The sequence below is a fragment of the Sorex fumeus genome, unplaced genomic scaffold (genome assembly GCF_029834395.1).
Source record: "Sorex fumeus unplaced genomic scaffold, SorFum_2.1 ptg000034l, whole genome shotgun sequence".
Classification (NCBI taxonomy): domain Eukaryota; kingdom Metazoa; phylum Chordata; class Mammalia; order Eulipotyphla; family Soricidae; genus Sorex; species Sorex fumeus.
The window spans coordinates 22,535,477-22,557,543 of record NW_026606091.1 but is presented as its reverse complement, the minus strand read 5'-3'; the positions used below and the strand labels follow the sequence as shown (position 1 = coordinate 22,557,543).

General features: G+C 41.1%; 1 protein-coding gene across 2 annotated transcripts in view; it reads left to right on the top strand.

Moving 5' to 3' along the window:
• The first annotated feature begins 531 nt into the window (after positions 1–531).
• RIGI (RNA sensor RIG-I) overlaps positions 532–22,067 on the top strand; it is a 41,345-nt gene continuing 19,809 nt past the window's right edge. For both annotated transcript variants that reach the window (XM_056117356.1, XM_056117355.1), the window contains exons 1-10: positions 532–743; positions 7,375–7,509; positions 8,468–8,649; positions 10,233–10,380; positions 11,977–12,099; positions 14,721–14,846; positions 15,236–15,389; positions 16,148–16,406; positions 19,079–19,241; positions 21,413–21,517. In XM_056117356.1, the coding sequence (XP_055973331.1) occupies positions 614–743; positions 7,375–7,509; positions 8,468–8,649; positions 10,233–10,380; positions 11,977–12,099; positions 14,721–14,846; positions 15,236–15,389; positions 16,148–16,406; positions 19,079–19,241; positions 21,413–21,517 (1,525 nt within the window). In that variant the 5' untranslated portion in view covers positions 532–613. The remainder of the gene's footprint in view (positions 744–7,374; positions 7,510–8,467; positions 8,650–10,232; positions 10,381–11,976; positions 12,100–14,720; positions 14,847–15,235; positions 15,390–16,147; positions 16,407–19,078; positions 19,242–21,412; positions 21,518–22,067) is intronic.

The window sequence follows — 22,067 nt, the reverse complement described above, 5'->3', positions numbered from 1 at the left end:
AGGAAGCAGTTCTGCATTAAGGTCAAGGGGGCTGGCTCCTACAGCCTCTGAACAAACTAGTTGCTGGCTGTTATTTATTCTGGAGTTCTCTCACTCTGGTAGGAATGCAAAGTGGGCCATTTTGCAGAAGAGGCAGCTTCCTTAAAGCTTAAAATGTGTCCGCCCAACTGGGAGAAGGGATTACACCTACCAACTTTCTTTTTTCAAAGCCAAGAGAATGTTGCCATTCACAAAAGAAACCCATGCATTTTTAATTCTATCTAAACTTGATCGCTATAAAGGCAAAGCATAAAGGTAAAATGAGATTCAAAAAGCATTTACTGCGGGTGGGGGTGGGGGTGGGGGTGAATCCTCTTCAGTCTGTCTTGGTCCAATAGCGCCCATGAGCTGGTAAAATCAGGCGTTCGGGAGTCTGCAACGGGCACTGAGCATGTTTGCAAGACCAAGTGCCAGAAACCAGTTTTCTGCCCCACCTCCACTTCCTGCCGCCTGCGACTGGTTGCAGTTTCGATTCTCGGGTTTAGGTTTCCATTCAGCTGCAACTCCCAGCACCAGGAAATTCCAGCTCCTCGACAGGCTTTAAAAGGTCTGCGACCCGAGGAAGGCTGGGGAGATGGAGGAGAACCGGGCTGCAGAGATGACAGCCGGAGAGAGGGAAAATCTCATCGCCTTCAGGGACTACGTTATAAAGATTCTGGACCCTACCTACATCCAGTGCTTCATGGCCACTTGGTTTAGCGAGGGTGAGTGATCCCCAGCTGCGTCCAGTCCAGCGCCTAATGCAGAAAAAAATCCAGGACTTGTTTTTTTCCCTCCCCCGCACCCTCCCCGATTTCTTTGAACTAATACAGGTAGCCTGCAATGAAGGAACTCAGAGTTTGTGCTAAGGTACCAGCATTTTGAGATTTTTAAAAAATTCGCAGATGAGATCTGCAGTCTTGGAGCGTCTGAGGGATAAGCGGAGCCCCGGTGAGGTGGAATGACTCACTTAGCAGTGCACGCTGTGCGCGTTTGAGCTGGGAAAACAAATCGCCATCCATTTCTTCTATTTGTGTTTGTCATTGTACCGACGTCAGAGACCCAGAGAAACGCCTTTCTCTGCCATACCGGCAATGCAGCCCAGAGTTTGGGCGGTGAACGCTTGGTTTTTAAAAAAAAAAGACTGTCAGAGCTCCGCGGAAGTTTTCCCGCGCTCTGCTGGGTCTTCCATGCACTTCCAAAATCATCGGAAACTTCGTTTAAAAGGAGCAGGACTCCCAGCACTGAATGGATTTGGGCTTTTGCAAAACGCTTCCAGCTCGCTTTTGAAGAGCACGATGATGAGCAGGAGTGGGGGGGGGGGGGCGGGTAGAGAGGAAGGGGCATGTGCCTGGGAGGGGTAGAGAGAAGGGATTTGACAGCTCCTTTCAAGCTCCAAGTGCCTTGGTACATTCTTGGCTTGGGGCAGGTTGTTGCTGTTGTTGTTGTTGTTGTTGTTTTAAGCGTATTAAAGCAAACGGTAATCTGAGTTATAGTGGCTGGGTTGTAGTGAGAAATTGAAAGAATATCACCAACAAAAGTGGATTTCTGCTTTCTAGTTGTGCTCAGAAGGAAGTAAAATGATGTCTATCGGTGAAGTGGGAGTAGTCTGCACTTTAAAATATAAGCCCAGGCAATTTCTTTTGGAAAATTTTGGAGTGAATGACACACTTGACTAACCGGTAGGAATCCCATTCTTTAATACTTATTAACAGGTATTATCTAGTATTGAGAGTTATATGCACATTACTACATTATGAACAAGAAATATTCCTTTTAGGAACTGAGGGTCCAGTGATGAATACAATAGAGGTGCTTCCTGTCCTAATAGAGACTAGAAAATACCTGTAAAAGCAAGTAACTCAAATAAATAAACTATAGGGTGTGCTTTGATGATACCTACTATTGTAAAATTTAGATTGGATGTCTACCTTGTCTGAAGGCGGCAAGCAAAGCATCCAGTTATGCTGTATTTTGACCTGAGATCTAAAGTAGGAATGAGAATTTTCTGGAAGAGACTAAAGAGAGTAAGTCTCGTTTATTGTGCAAAGGTCCAAAGTAAGATAAAATGCATTGTGTTCTGGGTTCCAGAGATGGGACTTGTGTGACTGAGGCAAGGAGTAAGAGGTAGAGGAGATAAGGGAAATTGAGGCTCCTGAGGCAGATGGAAGTGAGTACATGAGCAGCTTTGAACTGATTTACTGAAAGTTTTGAGGGAAGACAAAAATCATGTTTAGGTTATAGGAAAAAAATCTGACTGCATCTAGAGGAATGAATAGGATAGACATAAGAATAGTTGATGAACACCCAAAAGGAGAGAGAGAGCAAAAGGGAATACCCTGCCACAGAGGCAGAGTGGGATGGGGGGGTTGGGGGGTGGGAGGGATATGGGGACCCGTGATGGTGGAAAATGGGCAGTGGTGGAGGGATGGGTGTTTGATCATTGTACAATTGAAACCCAAGCACACAAATTTGTAAATCTACAACTGTACCTCATGGTGTTTCACTAACAAAAATTTTTAAAAACTGTAAATGATGGAGAATGGGCACTGGTGGAGGGATGGGTACTGGATCATTGTATAACTGAAACCCAAGCACAAAAATCTGCAAGTCTACAAATTTACCTCATGGTGTTTCACTAATAACAATAAAAAAAAAAAGAATAGTTGATGAATAGATTTCAGTATACGAGAGAGCATAGCAACACTGGAGACTGGAAATCCAGGTCAAAGAAGAGGAATGGAGAGTAATGGGAGAGATGGATTGATTCATAAGATGCTGGAAACATACAGAGTGTTTATTCATGAGGACGCTAGGAGGCAGGTGGGTGATGACAGTGGAGAAAGACTCCACTGTTTCTGTCTGAGAACTCCAAATGAAAGAATGGCTGTGTGATAAACGCCATGTGGAGACACAGGTTTGCACTAGATTCACGGTCCAGATCTGTACAAGGAGAGATGGTCATGTTGTTGGCTCCTCGTAGGTATGATGCTCTGGGGGAAAGTCTAGGGCTGAGAAATCATTTGTGTAGAGTTGCTCTCTGGAACAATGGGAGAGGGTGAGAGTCCCCATGGGAGTGTCAGTGGAAAGAGCCTGGAACAGAACCTTGAGAAAGCTGATCCTTTATGAAGAGAGCCCACAGGATTGGTCCATGGTTGGAAGCTTGCCTCAGGTATTACGGAAGAAGGCAATTGGGGTAGAGAAGGGACCACTATGACAAAGATAATTGGAAATGACCATTCTGGATAAGGACTGTGTGCTGAAAATAGGTAAAGGAAAAACATGATAACCTCTCAGTATCTATGTTGCAAACCCCAAAAGGAGAGAGGGAGAAAGAGTCAGAATGAGAGAGAGAGAGAGAGGGAAAGAGAGAGAGAGAGAAAGAGAGAGAGAGAGAGAGAGAGGGAAAGTGCTTGCCATTGGCTGGGGGTGGTAGTGGTGGGAGGGAAACTGGGGATGCTGATGGTGGGAAATATGCAGTGGTGGACAAATGGAAGTCGAAACATTGTAGGACTGAAACCAACCATGAACAGCTTTGTAATTGTCTGCCTCATGGTCATTCAGTGGAGGAGGAAGAGGAAGAGGAGGAGGAGGAGGAGGACGAGGAGGAGGAGGAGGAGGAGGGAGGAGGAGGAGGAGGAGGAGGAGGAGGAAAGTAGTGACCCCATGAACAGCTTTGTAATTGTCTGCCTCATGGTCATTCAGTGGAGGAGGAGGAGGAGGAGGAGGAGGAGGAGGAGGAGGAGGAGGAGGGAGGAGGAGGAGGAGGAGGAGGAGGAGGAGGAGGAGGAAAGTAGTGACCCCATGAACAGCTTTGTAATTGTCTGCCTCATGGTCATTCAGTGGAGGAGGAGGAGGAGGAGGAGGAGGAGAAGGAGGAGGAGAAGGAGGAGGAAAGTAGTGACCCCATGAGCAAGAGAGATGGAACAGTCATTGAGGCATTTGCCCTTCACATGATAGATTCTGATTCAATCCCTGGCAACTCATATGGTCCCCTGAGCACAGCCTGGAGTAAGCACTAAGCATAACCGAGAGTGGCCCATGCCCCTAGTATGCTGTACAGTATCAGTGCTGTAGCAGAGGCACATAATGACAAGAGAGACCAGAGTAGAGATCAATAAATTCTGCCTTGAGAAGCTATGTAGGCATCACAGAGTGATCAGGTAAGCAAAGAGTGGAAACCGCAGCCCATGATGGAATTTAACTGAGGGGAATTTTCAGTACTTTGGAGAAAAGTCTCACTATATATAGTCACATATAATGGAGCTGAGTAGCAGCAGTATGTGCCCAACAATGTCACTATCCTCCCGTTGTTCATCGATTTGCTCGAGCGGGCCCAGTAACGTCTCCATTGGAGACTTTTTTGTTGTTACTGTGTTTGGCATATCAAATACATCACGGGTAGCTTGCTAGGCTCTGCTGTGTGGGCGAGATACTCTCGGTAGCTTGCCGGGCTCTCCGAGAGGGGCGGAGGAATCGAACTCGGGTCGGCCATGTTGGCAAATGCCCTACTGCTATGCTATCGCTCCAGCCCCCAACAATATGTGAAGTAAATCTAAACTATCAAGGATTTGGTAAGTTTTTCCTGGGAAGTTTTCTGCCGTTCCTGGAACATATCTGAACTTCCATGTGGAGGATCAGTAATAGGTGGCTGTTGCTTAGGGATGAACAAATGGCAGTGATTGGAGTGGGGAGTGGTTCAGCTGCAAGGACTTGGTTGAAAAACATGATTAACCATCTCAAAAGATCAGAGTAAGATTGTGCAGGGACTGGGAGAGGTGGCAAGATAGGTTGCTGTTATGGGTTGACCTGTCCCCCACCCCCAAAGATAAGTTGGAGTCCTAACTGTGGTGCTTCGAAATGCAGCATGATTTGAAACTGCTATGCCAGAGGTGAATCATTAAGATGAGATCATACTGGAGTTGGGTGGGTTTTAATCAAATGTGATTGGTGACCTCTTGAAATGCCAGGTCTGTGAAGATAGGCAGAGATAGCCATGATGTGGCCACAGACAGAGAGGAAGGAAATGTGAGGAAAGTGGCAAGGGTTGGAGTGCAGTGGCTCCTACTAACTATTAGGGGCTGGAAGAGGGCAAGGGAAATGTATTGTTCCCTAGACCCGGGGTTTTCAACCTTTGCTCATCTGCCTCGGTCCACCAGTCTGTGCACCAGAGGACCAGCAATTAGTAACCACAGCACTAGATCTGCGGTTCTCAATCATTTTTACACCTGAGGATAAACATTGGCCCGTGGTGCAGTGGTTGAAAATACTGATGTAATAACTGCATGACTGGGGGAGAAGTTTCAGTGAACTGCCAGGAAATGTTTGTAGGTTGAAGAATAACAGCGCCATAGAGCCTTTGGAGGAAATTTTGTCTGTCCAATACCTTGATTCCACACATCGGCCTCCAGAACTGCCAGAGAATAAGCATCTATTTGTTTTGAAGTCATCCTGTTTTCAGTAATGTGTTAGTGCAGCCTTAGAAAGCTAATAAAGATGGCTGGTTTTTTTAAAAAGGTGTTGACAAAGATGTGTAGAAATTGGAGTTATCACAAATTTCTGGCAGGAATTCAAATGGAACAGCTCTGTTTGACATCAGTTTGATAATTTCTTACAGTATTAAACATGAGTCACCATATCCAGTGGGCTGGAGTGATAGCACAGTGGGCAGCGCGTTTGCCTTGCATGCAGCCAACATGGCTGACCCGAGTTCGATTCCTCCGCCCCTCTCGGAGAGCCCGGCAAGCTACCGAGAGTATCTCGCCCGCACGGCAGTGCCTGGCAAGCTCCCCGTGACGTATTCGATATGCCAAACACAGTAACAACAAAGTCTCACGGTGGAGACGTTACTGGGCCCGCTCAAGAAAATCAATGAACAACGGGAGGACAGTGACAGTGACAGTGACCATATCCAGTAGCTGTCACCCATCCTGGTATTTCTCAAAAGAAATAAATATGTATATCCATGACAATATCCATGTATATCCATGACAATCCTTGTACATGAGTGTTTGTTTATAGTTTTACTCTTCCAAAGAATCAAAATGTAGGAACCACCTACATGCAGTGGATTGTTACTCAGCAGTAAAAAGAAGGAATTTTATCTGTTACAACAGAATGAACTTAGAAAGCATTGTGCTAAGTGGAATAAAGTAGTTATAAAGACCACATACTGTATGATTCCATTTATATGAAATGTAAAGAGGCAAATCCATGCAGTTCCATTGAGATTAGTGGTTGTCTGGGGCTAAGAGAAGAGCCTGGGGAGTGACTACTAAGAGGTACAAGATTTCTTCTTCTGTTAATGAAAATGTTCTAAAATTAGAGAGCAGTGATGAATTACCAAGTCTAAAGACCATTTAACTTTACACTTTAGAAAGATTAATTTTATGAGGCCAAAGAAGTAATCTATTCATTAAGGTATTCACCTTACTTCCCTCCCTCTATGACTCAATCTCATACCATATAAGGCATCCTGAGCACTGCCCGGAGTGATCCCTGAAAACTTCCAGGTGTAGGATCCTTCCCAAAAAATGACAACAACAAAAAAGAAAGATTAATTTTATTGTTGCCAGAGACATTGGTAGAGAGCTCTTGAGCTAGAGTTGGGATAGAATCCCTTCCTTTCTTCCTGTATTCATTCAACATGATTTTGTTGAGTCCCTATTATGTGTGATCCGCCTCTATGATCTGAGGATACATTGGTCAAGCCGCACCACAACTGGTGTGCTCCCTTCACATTTACTTCCTGTCAGCAATGCCAGATATGGGAATGTATTTGAGACCTGGACTTACCAAGGGAGCAGCCTGGTCCTGCTCTTCAGGGTCAGTGGAGTGAGCGTGGGGTGTCAATGTGACCGTCTCCATGATGGGGGATCATTTTCTGTGCCCTGAATTCATTGTGTTTCTCTTTAGTTCCTTTTGCCCTATCTTTGATGCCATATATCCTGTCTTGTTTTGTTCTGTTTTAAAGCAAAAACCTATAAAAAGAACCAGGGACATATCTCTTTATTCCTAACTGCTTACTAACATGGAGTTCTCTCTCACACTGTTTGATTCCCCAGCTCATGCACACTTGGCTGTTTCAGGAATCCTTTGGTTGTTCATCCAGCCCCATGATCTAGCTACTCCTTTCTGGTTGTGGAGAGACTTTTCCAGTCATCTTGAAGAAACTCCTTCTCTTAAGGACTGCACTAGAGAAAGTTTCCAAACAGGATGGCTGAGTGGGTTGGTGAAGAATAGGGAGATGTCTGAGCAGACATTGCTGCCTTCTAGTGCTAGGATATGAGAAGATCCAGCCAACCTTCTGGAATTCTCTCGCAGTGAGTTTCCTTTCCATCTTGTTCCTATTTGTAGAGAAGCTGCAGCTCATCCAGACTGAGAAAAACAACAAGGGCACTATAGAAGCTGCTTCCCTTTTTTTCAAATATTTATTGGAGCTCCAGGAGGATGGTTGGTTCCGCGCGTTTCTGGATGCCCTTCACCAAGCAGGTCAGTTCATTCTTCCTACTCACCGGTTTTTTATTTGATTTTCAAAACTCTGGAAAAGTGAAATGCTATTAACTTGGTGGTTTTTGTTCTTTGGGTTTGGGGACCACTCTCTGTCAGGACTGGCTCCTGGCTCAGCCTTCAGGGATCACTACTAACAGGGATCAGGGAACCACATGGGGTGCCGGGGATAGAACTTGAACTGGTCACATGCAAAGCAAGCACCCTACCGTCTGTACTATTGCTCTGGCTGCATTTTTTTCTTGGAATAATATGAAATAATACAGAAGAAAGCAAGCTCCTGAGGAATAGGAATTAAGACTTTTATTTCTTTTTACCCTCTTTTTCTATTTTGCACTGACACTAACACATTGGTTTGATTTATTGAAAGACAATTATGAGATGTAGGTGAAGTCCCTGGGGCACTTTGGAAGGAATATTTTATACTAAGACCAAATGTCACACTTCACATTTATCCTAGTACTTTCTTCTTAAATGGTGCTTATGATGAATATTAACTTTTCTTTTTGAATGATCATTAATAAATGAGGTGATTTATATATCCTAAAAATTTCTCTTCCTGTAATTCCAAACATGTTACTAATATTTTTTTTGAAGTAAAACATTTTATTTGGAGGTTTTAGGAAAGGGAAAGAGGGAGAGAAAGAGAGCGAGAGAGCGAGAAAGAGAGCAAGCGAGTGAGCGAGCTAGAGAGAGAGAGAGAGAGAATAATGCACTCAAGAGAGAATACAGCTTTTCCAAAGGCAGAGAGAGAGCTTCACCATACATCTCAGTATTAGATATGGAAGCATGAAAGCACACATCTCAAGAAGGAAGAAGATGCGGGTGACACATGCTCAGATGCCATATGTACTAGGCCTCATGGTCACAAGCAGCAAATGCACCAATCTTGCAGTAATTTTTAGTCTCATGAAAGTCCCATTTGCTCCTTGCTTTTCAGGTTATTCTGGACTTTATGAAGCCCTTGAAAATTGGGATTTTAAAAAAATTGATGACTTGGAGGAGTATAGATTGTACTTAAGGCGTTTACAACCAGAATTTAAAACCACAGTTGATCCAGCAGATATCCTGCCTCATCTGTATGAATGTCTAATCACTCAGGAATATGAAGAAATTACACAGGTATTTAATTAATATAAAATGTTCAGATTTGGGGAATAATTTGAATATGGGAAATTTCTTTTTCCATTCTTTCATCTTGAGAAAGGTAATTGAAACCCACAAAACCCAATTTCTCAAATACTACCCTGAATAGTAATTTGTTTATTTAGTTTTGGTTTTTTGGCCACATGAAGCTGCGCTCGGAGCTTACTTCTGGCTCTGTATTCTGGGATCACTCCTGGTTGTGCTCAGGAGACCAGATGTGGTGATCGGAAACCAACTTGCCTTTCCCACGTACAGCTTATTTGGAACTGAGCAACTTTTTGTTCACAAGTTAGTCTCCTTTCAGGCTTGTCCTCTTTTCATCTAAGATCATTTTAATGCTTTTGTGAATGATGTTTTCTGAAAATCTCAGTAAAATAGAACAATTTAGCAAAGTAAAAGAAAAAATTCTTTTAACTCCAAAGGCTTAAGTGTTCAGGCTCTGGAGAGAAATTAATTGTGTTGTAATCCTCGCTCAGCCACTTTTGATATGATCTTAAGCAAATTACTCATTGTTTCTAAGCCTCATTTCTTCATGTTTAAGATGAAAAGAATGATAATAGCACCTTGTCAATGTGATGCATTTTGTTTGATTGTTTGGTCACATCCAATAGTGCTCAAGAGATACTCCAGATTCAGTGTTCAGAGGTTTGCTTCTGGAAGTATTAGAAGGCACATCTTGTACCAAATATCAAATCCAGTTCTCTGGCAGTTAGGCTCAGTTCCACTAAGTCTGTTTCATTCTTTGCCCCCTTTCTATGATAGTTATAGGGATAATTTGTGGAAGTTACATTAAAAGGTAAAGGTAAAGGCCCTCCCGTTGATCGTCGATTTGCTCGAGCGGGCCCAGTAACGTCTCCATTGGAGACTTTGTTGTTACTGTGTCTGGCATATCGAATACTCTCGGTAGCTTGCCGGGCTCTCCAAGAGGGGCGGAGGAATCGAACTCGGGTCGGCCATGTTGGCTGCGTGCAAGGCAAACGCCCTACCCGCTGTGCTATCGCTACTGGAAGTTACATTACCCTGAAGAAAATATTTATTGATATTTTATATCCTTCTAAATTGCTCTTTATACTATTATTTTGAATATTTGTCATATAAATAGATTGTTTTCCACTGCTATTGATGATGATAAATCTTAGAGGTGGCAAGAGTAGTTCGTTTCTCATTGTGATACCACATGTAGGGGGCAAGGATGAAGGAAAGAGTATTTTAAAAGACTGTTGGATGGGACAAAAGTGGACATGAATAGTGCAATGAATAGGGCATTTGCCTTGCACACAGCCAACCTGGTTTTGATCCTCTACATCCCATCTGGTCCCTCAGCATTGTCAGGAATAATTTCTGAGCACAGAACCAAAAGTAAGTCCTGAGTATTGCTGACAACACCCAAACAAAAAATAAATAAAAAAGAACATGAATACTTATAGAAGCATAGTATGCAATGCTTTAAGAATCAGATAGTATTTGACTTGATATTTCTTCAGTAAAGCTTATGAAAGAAAATAATTGAAATTAAAAATACTTAAATCCTTGTTAATGATCTGTGGTTGTTCCTCAAGATTTGTTCCTCCAAGGGACCAATGGCAGGTGCAGAGAAACTGGTTGACTGCCTCATAAGATCGGATAAGAGCAACTGGCCCAAAACTTTGCAGCTTGCTTTGGAGAGAGAAAATAGCAAATTCAGTGAACTGTGGATTGTTGAGAAAGGTAGGCTATTAGAAGTAAGAGTTCTGAGGGCGGGAGGGTCTGCACATGCTCATCTCTCTTTATCATTCTGCTCAGGGCTTCCTCATTCCTGCTTGATTTTCATTTCTTGTCAGAGAGAAAAGCATCCTGAAACACTTTTTCCATTTGATATCCAAGGCAACATCTGGATGAAATTGAGTGCTGGCAGGCAGGTGGCTACTCGCCTGCAGAAGTGGTTTGTTTGATTGCACGATACTTATCAAAGTGGACCAGGGAAAATAGCTCCATCCAGAATGAAATCATTTCTTTCCAATGAGGAGGCAGAATCTGACTGCCAGCTCAGAATAAATTCAGGGTTTAAAGGATCAAAGAAATACCTAAAGAGCAGTTCATTTCCTTTTCTGAGTGCAAAATGAGAGGCAGTCCCTGTTTCTCTTGCCTGGAAGCCACCTGGAACTCTGGAACAGGAATGAAAAGTTCCTGACGATAACTTCTTGAAGCACTGGTTTAGTGCAACATCTAGCTTTTCTTTTATTTCTTTCTCAAGTTGTTCCAGAAATTGTATGAATACATATCTGATCTTTGGTCAGGGCTTAATCAGAAATGGAAAGAATGAGTGTCTGCTAAATTATGTTTTTCTTATCTGTGGCATGCCTGAGAACCATGCAGGGTCTGGCTAAAACAAAGATTTGAATTAAGTAGTGGCTCAAGAATGTGCATTTCTTTTAACTCTGGAAGCTGCTGTTTCAGTTCCATACTTTATTCCTTTTTGGGGGGCTACATTGGGCAGTGCTCAGGGGCGGCTCTCGGCCCAGTGCTCAGAAGTGATAGGGAACCATTCAGTGCCAGGAATTGAAAGTGAGCATCCTTCATGCAAGACATGCCCTCCAGACCTTTGAGTCCTCTTCCCTCCTGTCATATTCCACACTTGTAATGATGTCCTAAGTGTCCTAGAAACACAGATTACAATTTGAGATTTCAAATTTACAATGAGATCCTTAAAAATTTTATTAGAAGGTGAGAGGATGGAGCAGTAGTACAGTGGGTAGGGATCTCACCTTGCATGAAACTGACCTGGGTTTGATCCCAGGCATCCCATATGGTGCCCTGAGCATCTCTGGCTGTTGTCCAAAAATAAAAATAAAATAAAATAAATTGCCTTAAAAGGTCAACAAAGTGGTTGTGAAGAATCTTAAAGTAAGCATAAAAATTTAGTGTTATGATCACTTTACTGAACTGTAGTAAGGTTATATGAAGGTGCAGGGATGATGAAAAGCAGTGGCATCAAAGCTCATGCCTTGCATATGTGAGGGCCTGAGTTCAGTCCCTGACACCACATGCCACCCAGAGCACTGCTGAGTGAGCACCCACAACAATATAATTTTTTTTTTTTTGCTTTTTGGGTCACCCTGGCGATGCACAGGCATTATTCCTGGCTCATGCACTCAGGAATTACTCCTGGCGTGCTCGGGGGACCATATGGGATGCTGGGAATCAAACCCGGGTCAGCTGTATGCAAGGCAAACACCCTACCTGCTGTGCTATTGCTCCAGCCCCAATATAAATTTTTTAAAAACTAAGGTGTAAGATACCAAGATGTATTTTGGTCTCATGAAGGTGCCAAAAAGGTCGAAGTGGAAGATCTTAAGGATGATGAAGTGGAAACTTTCGACATACACTTTGTCTACCAGGAAGAAGCAGAAAACCAGAATCTCAGTCAGAATCCATGTCCTCCTTCAGGTATAGCATTGTTTGTTCTTTTGTTGTAACAATTCTCTCCAGGTGTTTTGGTATGGAGACAGGTTTGGTAGGACAAAACATACACTCTTCTGAGAGGACTTTGAAAGAAAATTAGGAAAGAGAAAAGAATTTATGTTCAAATTAATTTTCCCTATAATAAGTAATGCCATTGTTTCTGTTCCATAACTACTATTAGCTTTCGTCTTCCTTTCTTTTTTGCTGTTGTTGTTTTGGCATCACACCAAGTGATACTCAGGAATTACTCCTGGCTCTGCATTAAGGAATCACTCCTGGTGGGCTTGAGGGACTATATGGGATGCTGGGGATCAAACCCTGGTCGACTTCGTGCAAGGCAAGTACCTTACCTGCTTTGCTATCTCTCCAGTCCCGCATCTTCTTTTTTCATCATCTTTTATCACTAAGAATATAGTAATATATACATTTCTTCATTAAAAATGCAGATAATGTCTTCTCAGAAGCTCCAAATTTCTGAAGTTGAAAAGCATTTCTGCTTTCTCAGGAAGTAATTTTACTTCAATTGGAGGTCACTTGCTCAGTTTCTGTTCATGACCCCAGGGTTTCAGTGTAAGTTGGTGCCATTTGTATTCTACATAGATGTGCCTAGCTGAGATCTAGCTGGGCTGTTTTTAGACAGTGCAGGGGGAAGCCATATCCTCCATCAGGATCTTGTTTACTGGTTCACACAAAAGGATCATGTCAATTAGTGCTGGCCCTGTGAGACCTACCTCGTATTTTTTAATCCAAGAAGTTAGAATACATGAAAAGGAAGAGGTGATTTAGAGGAATCACACCACAAGAAGAAAATTTACAGATTATATTTGCAACTGCATGATACAACTCTTTTGGTCATTCCAGAATAAAAATCAGTAAATGTGAGTTGCTTTAAATTTTTCTGATATCAAAAGATTCTGTGTTAATGTACTGATCAAACTGTTTGAAATTTGCCTTTTTAAAAAAAATAGATAGGTGGACAGAGACTGGCACACATCCAAAAGAACAAAAGCAACTGGTGTGGGTGAAGATGTGGGAAGTAAGGGACTCTCTTTCACTGTTCATGGAATGCCGACTGGTCCAGCCTTTTTGGAAAACAATATGGATGTTTCTTTAAAAAACTATAAATTGAGCTCCCATTTGACCCAGCAATACCACTTCTGGGAATATATCCTGGAGATGCAAAAGAGTAAAGTAGGAATGACATCTGTACTTGTATGTTTATTGCAGCACTATTTACAATAGCCAGAATCTGGGAAAAAAAAACCCCGAGTGCCCAAGAACAGATGACTGGTTAAAGAAACTTTGGTATATCTACACAATGGAATACTATGCAGCTTTTAGAAACAATGAAATCATGAAATTTGCATATAAGTGGATGAACATGGAGAGTATCATGCTAAGTGAAATGAGTTAGAAAGATAGGGACAGACATAGAATGACTGGACTCATTTGTGGAATATAAAGTAACATAATAGGAGACTAATACCTAATAGTAGACATAAGGGCCAAGAGGATCACTCCACAGCTTGGAAGCCGATCTCATGTGCTGGGGGAAAAGGCAGCTGGGATAGAGAAGGGACCACTAAGTAAATGGTGCTTGGAGGGCTTGCTTGGGATGGAAGATGTGTGCTGAAAGTAAACTATGGACCAAACATGATGGTTGCTTAGTACCTGTATTGCAAACCATAACACCTGAGTGAAAGAGTAAGAGGGAATGTGCCTGCCACAGAGGCAGGGGGTGGGCAGGGGTGGGGGTGGCAGGAGGAATACTGGGAACAGTGGTGGTGGAGAATGGGCACTGGTGGAGGAATGGGTACTCAAACATTTTATGACTGAAATGTGATCATGAAAGTTTGTAAGTCTGTTAAAAAATAATTAATTTTAAAAATAGGTGGGACTCGGATAATATAGAAGGTCCTTTTTTTAAAATCTTCTCACATTATGTTTTTATGCTAGTGAGATAAATCTTCTGATTTGTTGCTGTTGTTGCTATTATTGGACTGTACTGAGAGTCACCGGGGCCATAATTGGGGATGCTGATCAGGGGATCATGTACAACTGGGAGAGCAACTGGACAAAGCTTTGAACCACTTTGAGCCAAATTAATTTTTTTAAACCAAACTCTGGTTCTGTTGAGAAAAAACACAGTGTGGGAAGCCTGTGTACATATATAGTATGGTTGTTGCTCAGTGAGATTTTGCTTATAAAAATCAATATTTAGAGTTTGATGTTTTTCAAAGGTCTTGGAGAAATTGTTCTATCTAGCATTTTCTTGTACCAGTGGCCTTCTGCCTTGCCCTGAATTGGCATTCCTTGTTTCAGTGTCTCCTTACTAGGCTGTTTAAGAAAGAAATGTTTTTAATTTCCACCCATCCCCACTTCTTTTTAATGAGGAAGAATTCTGTCTCTCAATCTATGTAGAAGTTGGAGTAATTGATGAAAGACCAAGATTCTAAACTTTCTTAAGCAAAGCCCACTTGCTAGAGTCAGAATTTTTGTCTGGTTTACTAGGGCTTTAGGGCTAACCTGACTTGCTAGAGTCAGAATTCTAGTCTATTTGACTAGTCCTGAATCCTCATCGCAGTGATGTTCCTTTTGTATTACAGGAGCAACAGAAGCAATAGAAGCAGAAGTGTCTCAGACTTACTGTCCATTGAAGCCAAGAAATTACCAACTAGAGCTTGCTTTGCCTGCAAAGGAAGGAAAAAACACAATAATTTGTGCTCCAACTGGTAAGCCCATTGCCATTACTTGCAGTTGTTGTTTTTTTTTTTTGCTTGATTTCTTTTTCTTCTTTTTTTCTTTTGCTAAGTATTGTGATATATTTGGCCAGTCTCATTTTTTCCATTGTTCCATTTCTTTTGGAAAAAGCCATCCTATTTTAATATCTTCCTGAAGATATTCGAAAACATAAAAAGGAAAGAAAAAATGCATGTTTGAGTGCATGCTACCTCTGAAGAAGCTTGATATATTTTTTAATGTAAATGCTGACATAGCTAATCTAGTCATGTTACTTATTGGTGAGTCAGCACAGAGCTTCCAGAGGAGCCCCAAATAATGACCTCAGTACAGAAATATTTTAATGTATTAGTTACATGCTTTCTTTTATTTCTGTTAAAAGGTTGTGGGAAAACCTTTGTGTCACTTCTTATATGTGAATACCATCTTAAAAAATTTCCACAAGGACAAAAGGGAAAGGTTGTCTTTCTTGCTAATAAGCTCCCAGTGTATGAGCAGCAGAAATCTGTGTTTTCAAAATATTTTGAAAGATGTGGGTAAGTATAAAAGTTAAACTTTTTTTTTCCTTAAGTTTCATGTAACTGATGTGTTTTACAGTTGTTTTAAATTTTAGGCAACCCCACAATTTCAAAAATATAGGGTAGCTTTAGGTTTTATTTTCTATATTTAATTCCTTAATGGATTCAATCTTTCTTGTTAGATATACCTGGAATTCATACATTTTTGGTTAGCTCTTTTAGAATCAACAATTTGAGGTAAATGTTGTTAAATGGCATACTAAACTTTTTATAAGTTTTATGATCTATTTAATATTACTGTTTTTATAAATTACTCTTTTCTTGCTGTTATTTTTGCTTTGTTTTGGGGAAGGGGGTCAGGGCTTACTGTGCTCAGTACTTACTCCTGGCTCTGCATTCAGGGAAGATTCCTGATGGTCTTGGGAGACCACTGTGATGTAATATGTGGACCAGGGTGTGGTTCAGTCCTATGGCGATAGCACCAGGTTGTCCACACGCAGAGCAAGTGCCACAGCCACCAACTCACTGGTCCCCTTATTTGGTGTCATCAAAAATTGATGTATACTAATGGAAGTTTTAACTTATATGCATATATTGATCATTTACTATGCATCAGGCTCAGAGTATTTACCAAAATTTACCAAAATATCTCCAGATAAATTCTTTTTGGACTTAGGAAGTATTTAATGAATTGACGTTATGATGTAGAGTATCATATATTTGTGGCTCTTTATTCATATCATGGCTGGTAATAGGAAATTTCTATCATGTCCCAGGTACAGAGTTGCTGGTATTTGTGGATCAACAACTGTGATTGTCGTGGTGGAGGAGGTTATTAAGAGCAATGATATCATCATTTTAACACCACAGATTCTTGTCAATGCCCTTAAAAATGGGACTGTTCCATCACTCTCCATCTTCACTTTGATGATATTTGATGAATGCCACAACACCAATAAACTTCATCCTTACAATATGATTATGTTTAGTTATCTAGATCAGAAACTTGGAAAATCTTCTGACCCACTGCCTCAGGTAACTCTAGAGTCAAATGAACTCCTCAGAGGACCTTTAACCTTAAATCCTGCTTCCTTATCTTTATAGCCACATTGACAAAGTCTTCCTCAGGTCCTGAGTCCTTATTATGTGATCATTGATCAATTCTGATCCTTTTGTTCATCTATGCCCTAAAGAAATATGTATTAGGAACATATGCCTAATACACATTTGTATCAGCCATGTGCCATGTATGTGGTATTAGGTATTAAAGTTATAAATACCAAAAGATACAGTTTCTGTTCCCAGGCAGCTTACGTTCCATGGGAACCCAGATATATACGAATGACATCATTATTTATAATGATAGCACAATATTGAGGTAGGTACAAGGTATAATCACAATGAACTAGAACAGATTATATGTGTGCTGTGAATGTAGGCATGACCTAACAGAACTTAGGTTAGGTAAAAACTAACACGGTTTTAGTAATGAGGTAACTTATTTTTAGTAAAGGCTACTATGTATTCAGAGAAACAGAGAAACAATACTATTAAAGGGCATCCTGAAAGAATCCTGAAACTCTCAATATCACTTAAATGTAGAGTGTGAAATAGTGAATCATAGCACTTGAAGCAGGATGAGGAGGGAATGACTGATAGAACAGTATGAAGGAGAGACTAGAGGTCGAGAGTAAGTGGGCAAGTAGATGGATTTGTACTGAAGAATAGATGGAGCACTGTTTTTGGTGTCACAAGAGAGAAGGGAATGTGAAGAGTCAAAATTGTAATTCTTAGATGGGGGTGAGAATCCTGGCATCTACCTCTCTTTTCTCTTGAATGAAAAAGTAGAAAAAGTTCTGAGAAAAACACATGAGAATGGGTTAGGGATATAGAGTTAGATGGAAAGACTTAAAATTAGAGCAGAAACTAAGAGGGATATGCAAACATGCTGCTTGGTTATATTAAGTATCCAAATGAAATTGGAAGCCATGAATGTACAGTCTACCAGTCACATGTCAAATTTTCTAATTCTGGTAATTATCTGATTAAAAAGAACAGGTTAGAAGAAATTCCATATGGTGTCAGTAAGTCAGATTTGGTAGCAATTGCATTTTTTATATATTTTTTTCTTCAGAATGGAATTGGCTGTGAATTTAATTCATTCTAATGAGTCATATTTATTTTATGTACTTTTTATTGAGGTAATATTGGCTTACAAGAGGATAGTTATATGGTTTAGGGGTACAGTATAATCATGCCATCAGTGTTTATCAGGTGGCTGTTAGAGGAAAAGAATGAGTATCAGGTGACCATTGAATCATATTATTCATAAATATCTCATTGAATTCACACTGTTGTTATCTACTGTTATTTACTATTTATTGTTTGTTATGATTTTATAGGCCTCTCCCCAAGACACTATTCAGTTGTCATTGGTGCTTGGGGACCACTAGGGCTCTATGGGGGATCCATCTCAGGGCCTCAATCATGCATATCAGACGTTCCACCTCTTCAAGCCAGTTCCCTGTCCCAACACTACTGCCATTTCCTTCCCACCAGTTTTATTTTATTTTTAATAAAGTTGTCCACAATAATTTATTACATTCAATATTCCAATACCAATCTCACAACCATTACACCTTCCCACTACCATTATTTTCAGTTTTTCCACCATCATAGCCTGCCTCCCAAAGCAGGTCCTAAATAATTTATTTTATATTGCTTGTTATGAATAATCAGTTAAAAATGATCCAAAAAGAGTTTCCATAGAGAAAAATGTGTGAAGATCATTGTATCTCACCCTGGAGCCATTAAGCCCTTGTATAAGAAATTACTAACATGTTACATGTTTGAACCTTGTGTGCTAATATTTATTTACTTTTCTATTTAGATAGGGTGCCTTTTACTTTACATCCCTTTGGTGTGCTACTCTTGGCACATCAGTGAAGTAGAGTATGAAATCTCACATGGCCTCATTTGTGGATGCATGTTCCAAAAATTCTAAAATTTTAAATAAGGTGAAACAACTGGAGATGACTTTGGGGTCCAGAGGCATCTCTGCAGCTTGTTGCTCTCTTCCAATATTTATTTGTGAGTCTTTGGATCATGGCCGTTAATGAGCTTATATGGTGCCAGAACTGTTTCTTGAATGTAGCTGCCAGGCTCCAGGAAAGACAAGGAAATGAGGGGAGGTTGCCCATTCCAAACTCTGTGAGAGACTGGAGATTTCAATCACAAAAGCTGCATACCTGAGTTTTTCACTATTGCCATTATTAATAGATGTTGTTTCCCAGCTTGACAGATTGCTGAAAATGCTTGTTCTCGGGTCACGGAGCCAGTGCAGCATGACTGAGATTGGAACAGACATGTGCCTGATTTCCACTCATTTCTTTCCCAGTGCCTTGTTGCCTGCCATTTAGAACATACTAGGGTAAAGAAGAGATAAAACCTCTCTTGAAACGGTTTCCTGTCTTGGTTCTGTGTGAATTAATGTTAAGCTGACAGTTGTGACGCCTATTTTTATTCTGCTATACCTAATGGGACTTTTCCATTTGCAGTTGTAGAGAATGTCAGGGGGGAAAAAACAAGTTCTTGCTTATCTGGAGATACTAAGAAAATCATGCCATCACAGGAAAGAGTCATATGAAGGGTTGTGGAAGGGGCATACTGTTTCTCAGACATCTCATGATTTGGGGGGCTCTTTACAGGTTATTGGACTGACTGCTTCAGTCGGCGTTGGGAATGCAAAGGACACATTAGAAGCCATGGACTATATCATCAAGCTATGTGCTTCTCTCGATGCATCTGTAATAGTAACAGTCCAGGAAAACTTGGCGGAACTGGAGGAAGTAGTTTACAAGCCCCAGAAGTGTAAGTGGGATCAAGTAATAAGCCCTTTGGGACGTTTCTACTCTTTGGTCTTCCTAGTTCAGAGCCATTCAGACAGGCACTATGTTTTTATCCTTTTTTTGTTTATAGAAGATATTTGGCCCCAAACTTGGGAAATAATCATATTTCTAGCCTCTATCCTCAACTGACTTCTCTCACCAAACAATGGATGGACCTCAGGAATGGCCTATAGAAAGTAAATGTTCTGTGGCTGGAGAGATAGCACAGCGGGTAAGGCGTTTGCCTTGCACGCGGCAGACCCAGGTTCGATTCCCAGCATCCCATATGGTCCCCTGAGCACCGCCAGGAGTAACTCCTGAGTGCAGAGCCAGGAGTAACCCCTGTGCATTGCCAGGTGTGACCCAAAAACCAAAAAGAAAAAAAAAAGAAAGTAAATGTTCTTACCCCTCAGTTCCATAAAAGTTTTTATAAACATACTACCAACTGAGAGAGGTTATGAAAGAAATCTAAGCATCTAGGTGGCTGAGGTCTCCCTTATATTCCCTCCCTTGAAGTTACTGGGTGGCCTTTCATTATTTGAAGATTTATTTGGTTATTTTGGCTGAGACGAGATTATGTAAATGTATCATAGTTTCAAAAGATGAGAATATGATTACTTATTTATTTGGGGGGCCTCTAAAGTGGTGAGGTTCTTCCCCCTGACTCTCTCAATTAAGATTGGCAGTTTAATGGGAACACCGAGGGACATGGTGTAGCAAGGGCTCTGCAGTGTCTCACATTACCTGTACCTCAGTGGGACTCAGTGGAACTTAGTGGGATTGAACACCCATCCCTCCACCAGTACACATTTTCCACTACCAATATCTCCAGTGTCCCTCCGCATTTTGCAAACCATAATAGCTATAAGGGGAGAAAGAAAGAGGGCTTTTGTGCTTTCTTGTTCGAGTCTTTCATCCATGAAGTACTTTGCAGATGACTGCTCTTGCTTTTTGCTTCCTTCATCTTTCTGCCTGACTTAAGACATAACATTGCCACACCTGGAATCAGGAGAGATTCCTTTCCCTGGGCTGTGGGAGACTGCTAGGTCTTTGCACCCTTGTTGGCTGCAGACTTTGCTTCCCTAAGAACACAGACCTTTCTGGAACATTAAGTTTGTTCTTTTCAGGAAGATATGCAATGCAGTCAATTAATAGTTTTCTGCTGGGAGAAGAAAGTAATAAATCTGAGGGACAGTGACCATGGCTGGGGTGGTAGGAGGGAAGGGAGAAGATCAAAGAACAGACTCTGGGTTAAAAATAAGGCATTAGTCTCTTATTATTTACATAGGTCAGAATCATATAGTACTCACTAATTGGCCCTTACTGATTTATTTTCTGATAATTACATTTGCCAGTTCTTAAAGCTTTGTTGGAATAAAAAATATAAAGTAAATTTGTTATGTGCCACAGAGGACAGGTTGGAATTTGAAGAGAAACAGGGAATATGGGTGGAAGGAAGATCACATTTGTGGTGCTGGAACACTAAATGCTTGAAAAAACTGTATAATGAACAACTTTGTAAATCATAGTATTTTTAATGAAAATTAATTTGAAAAAATTAAAATAAGGCATTAAAGGCTGTAGTGATAGTACAGTGGGTAGGGCACTTGCCTTGCATGTGGCTGACCTGGAATTGACCCCTAGCATCTCATATGGTCCCTGAACCCCATGAGGAATGAGTGATCCCTAAGCGAAGAGTCAAGAGTAAGACCTGAACACATCCAAGTGTGGGAATAAAAACAAAAACATTGCTTTTGACCTCACCTGGAAATGCTCACAGGTTGCTCCGCTGCATCTGGAATCACTTCTAGTGTCCCTTGAGAGACCACATGGGATGTTGGGGATTAAACCCAGAGGCAAGATGGGTGTGAGCCTCACTCGGGGCACAGGCTGTGTGTTTCAGTATCAGCAAAGCCAGGTTGAGAAGTTGGATTCAATCTGTGACAGATAGAGATGTCAGCCTTGAACATTAGCGTTCGGGAGCTATCTCAGGGTTTTTGAGCATTGCCAAATCATTCATTTCCCCTCTCGTGTGTGTGAGGCTTCAGGTTTTTCCCGAGGAAGTAGCAAAGGCAGAGAAAGCTTTGTTGAAATCTACTTTGAATTATAATGTTCTTCCTGAAAAAAATATTCGCTTTCTTTTGTTGGGTCTAGTTTTCAGGAAAGTAGAACCAAGGGCTAATAACAGATTTAAATGCGTCATAATTCAGCTGATGAGAGAGACCGAGAATTTGGCAAAGAAGGTCTTTAAAGAATTCGGTAAGTAACTCTCAGGAGATAAACTTATTTGTGTTCTGGTCCTTTGGCTTGTTCACTGGTGTATTTTATGTTCTTCCCATTTCAGACCTATTCAGTTGATTCAGCAACCCTTATGCCCTCATGTTTTTCTTCTCCCTTCTTATATCCAATGTAAATCTGACTAGACACACTTGGCTGACAAATACCATAAACCAGCTCACTACTTTCTTAATCTTCCAAGTCAGCTTTCTGTCCTGATTGCCCTACTAATATAAATAAAATCACCTTTTCCTTAGTGGCCTAGATTCAAATCTAGGGGTGATCTTTGAATTCTTTTGAGATTCTCTTATGAAGTCATCAGGTCTCTTCTTTTCCTTTTTATATATTTATCCATTTTCCAAATATTTTGAGGGGGTTGTTTTGTTTATGACCATACCTGAAAATGCTCACGGGTTGCTCCTCTGCATCTGGAATCACTTCTGGTGGTCCTTGAGAGACTATCTGGGAGCTGGGAATTAAACCCAGGTCAGTTGTGTGCAAGGCATGTGTTCTTACCTCTGTACTATTATTC